This window comes from Theobroma cacao, chromosome 1 (assembly GCF_000208745.1).
Source record: "Theobroma cacao cultivar B97-61/B2 chromosome 1, Criollo_cocoa_genome_V2, whole genome shotgun sequence".
Taxonomy (NCBI): domain Eukaryota; kingdom Viridiplantae; phylum Streptophyta; class Magnoliopsida; order Malvales; family Malvaceae; genus Theobroma; species Theobroma cacao.
Genome location: NC_030850.1, coordinates 5,228,848 through 5,235,792, shown reverse-complemented (window position 1 = coordinate 5,235,792; position 6,945 = coordinate 5,228,848). Strand labels below are relative to the sequence as shown.

General features: G+C 35.1%; 1 protein-coding gene across 1 annotated transcript; it reads left to right on the top strand.

Moving 5' to 3' along the window:
• On the top strand, positions 3,323 to 4,829 carry LOC18611557. Its single transcript, XM_018116909.1, has 4 exons — positions 3,323 to 3,748; positions 3,938 to 3,953; positions 4,086 to 4,412; positions 4,564 to 4,829. The coding sequence occupies exons 1-4, from the start codon at positions 3,323 to 3,325 to the stop codon at positions 4,827 to 4,829; spliced, it is 1,035 nt and encodes a 344-aa protein (XP_017972398.1).

Genomic DNA, 6,945 nt, shown 5'->3' with positions numbered 1-6,945 from the left:
AGAAGAAGTAGACTTTATCTTGGACTGCATGTTTTGAAATTGATGGAAACCAAGACTAATGCCAGTGCCTTGAATGTGAAAGATGTTTTCAAGATGTGAGGATAGTGCTTCAGCTTTCACTAAGGGAGATATAAATCTTTTAGCACAGTGCAGAAGAGCTAATTTCAAGATAATCGTTTGATGAATCTTGTCCTAATTTCCAAGCACTGGGCAGTAAATGCACACATTGTCATGTTTGAAAAGACTGATGTAAAAACCTAAGACTTTCCATTATGAACTTACCTTGGAAAGATTGTAAGCAGGCTTAGCGACAGCAACCATCCTTGAGAAGAAATTATTGAATGACATTTGACCAAAATCCCACACATATTTCAGCAGGGCTTTCGTAGTTTTGACTAGAAGCTAAGCTAATAGTCGGCTTTTCTTCTCTAGGCGCATGCCTACCACTTTAAGACTAACGGACCCAGAGAAGACAAATTTAATGCAACTTGTTCGTATATAAGTCTTCTTACTGCACTAAATTGTGATTAGTAGAGAAGGGCCCTAACTAAAATTCATCAAACGCAATTATAATATCTATGTAGTTGGTGATAACGATGAACAGTTGATGGTTGCCTATGGATTAATTAATCAGAAATGGGATGTTCAATAATTGCCTGCTTTAACCTCTGTCAAAATTCTACTAATTGAATTTTCTGCCAGTACTTCTGACCTTATATCTATTAGGATGTCTTCAGCTGTTGTTTTCTGGTGGGGCATCTGGATTTTATTAATGTAATTAAGAATGTAATAATCGCTAGTGATTCTGTTAAGCATATATGTTTTATTCTAAAAATAGAACAACTTGTGGTTGCCACTGCACGGCTAGCTGGGATCAATGAATTGATTAATATGTTGGCGTTATCTATGTTGGACCATTTTATACACTATAATTGTCGCTCATAATTGGGCTGCTCACTCCTTACTTTGCAACGAAAACATGACTCACACTTCACCCGTTGTCTCTAAACTTAACCTTTGATCTTGGTTCCAGCACCCGAGCCTTGTTATCCCAATCAAAAGGAATTTCCCCCAAAATTAAACAACACTTGAGTCAACTTAAAGGAAGTTTTAGGTTCTAGCCCAGACTCAAATGAAAGAAGAGTCGAGTCCCAATGGTTCATGAGCTCCCTTAGATTCTGGTCCAAAAATTACAAAGTTAAATGTATCCAAGGCCCAATCGGCAACAGGCAATAGGCCCATAAATATCACTGCAAAGCTAACCTTCAAAAGATTAATAGCCCTCTAATGAAAAACCAACAAGGTTTGCAGGCTGCAGCTTAATACCATATTGTCTCTGTCCAATATATAATAGTTACCAAATATTCCTCTTGCGGCAAGAGTGCTATGGGCTGTGAAATGCTAATCCTTTCTTTAAGTTTATCATATATAAACTATTTGATTAATCTCACTGATCAGGTTGATACTGTACACGGATATTATGATTACTTGTTGATCATGTCATCTAAAATCCTCAATTTTAAAGCACTATTTCGTTTGTTCATACATCCATGCTTTTGAGTAAAGCCAAAATAATTAAGGGGCCATATTAAAAGAACTTTTTGCAGGTAGTCGTAAAAACCAGAAAACTAATGGTGACCATGCTTATGATGGCAAAGATAACAACATTCGCAAACAAAGCGATCATCAGCGAGTTTGCATCTTCCCCAATACTTGGATTTGGGATGCTTGAGAGCACAATGCTGCTTGCATAGATAAGGCGGTGGTGAAGGATTGTCTTCCCTTGAAACTTTCACCTGTAAAACTTATTATATGTCGCGGATTGGTTTTGAAACATTAAACAAATTTTGACTGATGAAGCAAACCTTGATGGAAGGAGAGGAGAATAATGGAGAGGATCAGAACTCACTACCAAAAAACAGCCTATTTTCAACGAAATTTTTTGTTGAATAAAGGCTGATTTTTGTTGAAAATGCCTTTTTTCGACAGAGTTTCAATGAAAAAATCTATTGAAAATTTCGTTGGTAATACTTTTCGATAAAAATCCGTTAGAAAAAGAATGATTTCTGTAAGCTATCTCATTGAAATTCCGTTGGAAACAATTGTGAAAAGAATTCCGTTGAAAAAAAAATTCTGACGAAAAATTCCATTGGAATTGTTTTTTCAACAAAAATTCCATTGAAAATAATTCTGTTGAAAAAGGTATTGACTGAAATTTTTTTGATCACAAAAAAAATTTTCAACGGATTTTCAACAAAAAAATTTCGTTGAAAAATTTCTGTTAAAAAATTGTCTGACAAAATTTATTGAAAATCTATTCGAAATTTCCAACGAAATTTTTTTCCTCGGAAAAAACTTGTTTTCTTGTAGTGACTACTACTGCCAAGGACTTCTTTATCTTTGATTACTTCAAATAAAATAAATTGCTGAGTCTATTTGGGAAATTGTACTGGATCTACATGGAAAGAAACCTGGACGTAATTTATGACAAATTAGAAGGAAGAGTGACTGAAATGTAAGCAAGAAAAGTAGGTTTCATGAAGTTCCAAATGTCAACCCGCTGCCAAAGACACTTGTCAAAGTAATTAATTATTAGCTAAGTTTTAATTAAGGCTATTTATGCAATCTAATCCATTTATAGGATTCACCAATATTTGTTAGTTTTTTTTCTCAATTAACATTCTATGAATAATTTTTTTATATATGGGAAATAAAGAAACAACTTATCACATCATTCTAGGTCATAGAATACCTAATACATCAGTAAATAAATTTAATAAATTATAAAAACACCCTTAAGTGTAAATAAATAAATTAACTTTGAATTGAGAATATTTTGTTAATTTTATTAGATAAAATTAACAAATTAATTTTTGTGAGAATAAAATTAATCTACAAAGTTCCTTGGATGGTGATAGGAGACTTTAATAAGGTAACCTCACTTGATGAAAAAATAGGAAGGACTGGAGTTAACTTAGCTCATTGTAATCTTATACTAGATTGTATAAGTTACTGCAATTTATCAAAATTAGAAACTGGGGGTCCCAAATACACATGGTGGAAGAAAAGACATGGCTTTGATTGCACCAGGGTCCATTTGGATTGAGGATTAGCTAATGAAGAACGGAGAAGAATTTACCTTCATACTGACGCCTTTGTTTTGCCAAGAACACATTTTGACCACCATCCGATCCTTGAACGGTGTACGGATTTCTCACTTTTATTACAAGCTACAAAGGAGTTCAGATTTGAAGAAGCATGGATGACTCACCCAAATTTTATTGATTTTCTCAAAACAAAATGGAGCTTTACAGAAAAATATATGTTTATTACTTTGAGAGGATTAGCTAAAAATTTGCAGAAATGGAGTTTAGAGACATTTGGAGATATATATAAGAAGAAAAAGAGGTTATTAGCGCACCTCGAGGGAATACAAAAGAAACTTGATGCGGAACCTAATGATTACCTTCAACATTTAGAAATTACTTTGATTGAGGAGTATAATCTTGCTCTTTATCAGGAAGAGTTGATTTGGCAACAAAAGGTTAGATTGGATTGGCTTAAGTATGGGGATAGCAACTCAAAGTTTTATCATGCTCTTGTGAAAAGCACACAAAGGAAGAAGAAGATAATTGCATTTCGCAGAGATGATGGATCATGGTGTACAGATCCTAAAGAACTAGAGGAGATGGTTGTCAACTTTTATCAAAATTTGTATAAGGATGATGGGGTTCGGGTCCCATTACCGGTATCGTCAAATTGGAGGTTAAATGAGGATCAAATTTTAGATTTAGGAAAGGCATTATCTAGTGAAGAAATTCAACATTCCTTATTTGACATGAACCCAAGGAAAAGTCCGGGCTATGATGGCTTCCCAGCGAGCTTTTTTCAACAAAACTAGCTATATATCAATGCTGATTTGGTTAATTTTGTTCAGATGGCTTATGCTACAGGTTTGGTTCCACCAGCTTTGAATCATACATTAATTACCCTCATCCCCAAACTTGAAAATCCAGAGAAAATCACTTAATTTTGGCCTATTAGCTTGTGTTCTGTTCCTCTTAAATTGATTAGTAAAATATTAGTTGATCAGTTGAAACCAATGCTTGAGGGATTAATTGGAAGATCACAAAGTAGCTTTATTCCAGGAAGGCAAGCTGTAGACAATGTTATTGTAGTGCAGGAGGTTATCTATACAATGAAGACCATGAAACGAAGAGAAAGAGCCCTCGCGCTTAAAGTGGATTTGGAGAAAGCCTATGATCGAGTTAAATGGAGTTTTATTCGTGAAGTAATGACAGAAATAGGAATTCCTTCTAATTGGATTTCCTTAATTATGAACATTGTGCAATCCCCTACTTTCGCCATTATTTGGAATGGGAATTCGTCAACATCTTTCTCTCCATCAAGAGGTATCAGACAGGGAGACCCTCTATGACCCTATCTCTTTGTATTATGCCTAGAAAAGTTGTCCACTTAATTGATCAAGAAGTTGACAAGGAAATTGGAAGTCACTTTCTTTCACAAGAAGGGGACCCAACATATCACATGTCTGTTTTGCAGATGACCTCATGTTATTTGGAGTGGCAACTTCACAACAAGTGATGTTAAAGACTCTTGATAAATTTTGCCAAGCATCTGGTCAAAAGGTGAACTTAGAAAAATCCTCCATGTTAGTTTCTGCTAATATTAACTTCATAAAGGCGAAAGTTTTGAGCCAGTTAGCTAAAGTTCCTTTAGTTAAGGATTTTGGGAAGTACTTAGGGACTCCGATGATTCATGGAAAAGTGTCAAAAGCCACTTATCAGGAGCTATGCAGTAGAATTTAAAAAAAAATTGAAGAGCTGAAGCAATAAACATCTGTTGATGACGGGAAAGATTTCTTTAATTCAATCTGTTACTAGCTCAATGGCATCATATATAATGCAAACTACTCTCATCCCAGATAATGTAGCATTGGAAATTGATAAACTTAATAGGGATTTTATTTGGGGTCATTTAGGTGGGGTGTAGAAGCTCCATGCACTCAGTTGGAAAACAATTTGTCTTTCAAAGGAACTAGGTAGGCTACAGATTATGGAGACTAAGAGGTTTAATTTGGCTTTACTAGCTAAGTTAGGGTGGCAGATATGGATAAATAAGGACCCCCTTTGGGTTGATATTTTGAAAAGTAAATATTTAAAAAATCAAGACCTTTTATCAGTTAAAGCTAAGACAACAGACCCATATACTTGGCGAAGCATTTTGAAGAGTAGAGAAATTTTGGTTAAAGGCCTGGGTATGATCCCAAATAATGGACACTCTGCTTTATTTTGGATGGACTCTTGGCAAGCTTGTGGACCTCTATTGAAATTTGCCAATAGAGAAATTTCTGTAGTGGAAAGTGCTCGACCTGTGGCAAGCTATTGTAATGAATATGGAAATTGGGACTTTCATTCATTACAACACCTATTTCCTGCTCGAATAATAGGGATGATAGCAGCTATATTTCTTGATCCCAATAGTAGTGTAATTGATGAAAAGTATTGACCTTGACAAATAATGGTGTCTTTTCTATAAAGTCAGGATATGACTGTCAAAGTGATGTTTCAATATTGACACCTATACATTGGGAGCAGATTTGAAGATTACAAGTCCTAGGAAAGTTAAAGTTTTTCTTTGGAGAGCTTTACATGAATCTTTACCTACAGCGGAGTGGTTGCTTAAAAGGAATGTGGTTTCTTTGAGTCTGTGTTTTAGATGCAGTAATGCTATTGAGAGTTTAATACATGCTTTAAGAGACTGCAGCTGCTCGAGAAATATGTGGCTTAATATGCGACCTGATTTGAGCTCAAATACTTTCTTTAGTATGGACTTACAACAATGGATCCAAGAGAACATATCTGTATCAAAGCTTTGGGATGGAGTTGCATGGGGAATCATCTTCTCTCATGCAATATGGATGTTCTGGCATTGGAGAAATAAAAATATGTTTGATTGTTCTTGTCATTGGCCAGATAATGCGGCACAGTATATATGGTGTAAGGCCAAAAAAGCTTGGTATATTTTGGGGAAAACAGAGCATCAATCCAAAATAGCAACTCCAATATCCTAGACAAGACCAAATCACTCACATGTAAAGCTTAATGTGGATGGCGGCTCAAAAGGTGCTTTTGGAGAATCTACTGCAGGGGGATTGGTAAGAGATGATGAAGGGAGTTGGCTTTTTGGTTTTGTTCATAAGGTGGGTGTAACATACCCACTTGTTGTAGAACTTTAGGCCATTCTTCAAGGCCTTAAGTTATGTTGGGAGAGAGGTTTTAACAAGGTGCAAGTAGAAACGGATTCAATGGTGGCTATTCAGAATATCTCAAACTCGAACTCTTCACGGGATCCCTGTGCAAATTTACTAAGGCAGATTAAGGAGCTGATACAATGAGATTGGAACTGCACTATTACTCACGTATATCGTGAGGCCAACCGAGTAGCTGATTGGATGGCCACAAACTATGAAGACTTAGAATTAGGTTTGCACATCTTTAATGTTCCACCTCTAAATATTTCTTCTATTTTATTAGTAGGTAAACTAGGCATATTTTGTACTAGAATGGTGTAAGTTAATGTTTTGATTAATTGAATTTTCCTTTTACAAAAAAAAAAATTAATCTACAAAGTGATAATAGAAAAAATAAAACACAAACTGCTTATTGAAAAAAAAATCACAATTATAGATAAAAAAAAAGATATTTTTAGATTAATTTATTCATATAATGGAAAACGTACTAGTTTTGAATTGTGAAGCCCAACTTGACCTAGGCCTGACCCTCTGTTTCTACATTCTTTCAGGCTGCGTTGAGTTTAGTAAAACACCCTTTTTAAAAAGTGAAGCCCAATTAGGCCCATTGACCTCGAACTGCTTTAATTACTCTGAAAAGTTAAAAAAATAGTGAAGAGTAGCGGAGTCTT

What these genes read in the sequence shown, in the direction of transcription:
- LOC18611557 (XM_018116909.1), top strand. Translation starts at nt 3,323, where the DNA reads ATGTTTATTACTTTGAGAGGATTAGCTAAAAATTTGCAGAAATGGAGT. An exon ending in ATCTTTCTCTCCATCAAGAG is followed by an intron (nt 4,413 to 4,563) that starts GTATCAGACAGG and finishes TCTGTTTTGCAG; the next exon opens with ATGACCTCATGTTATTTGGA.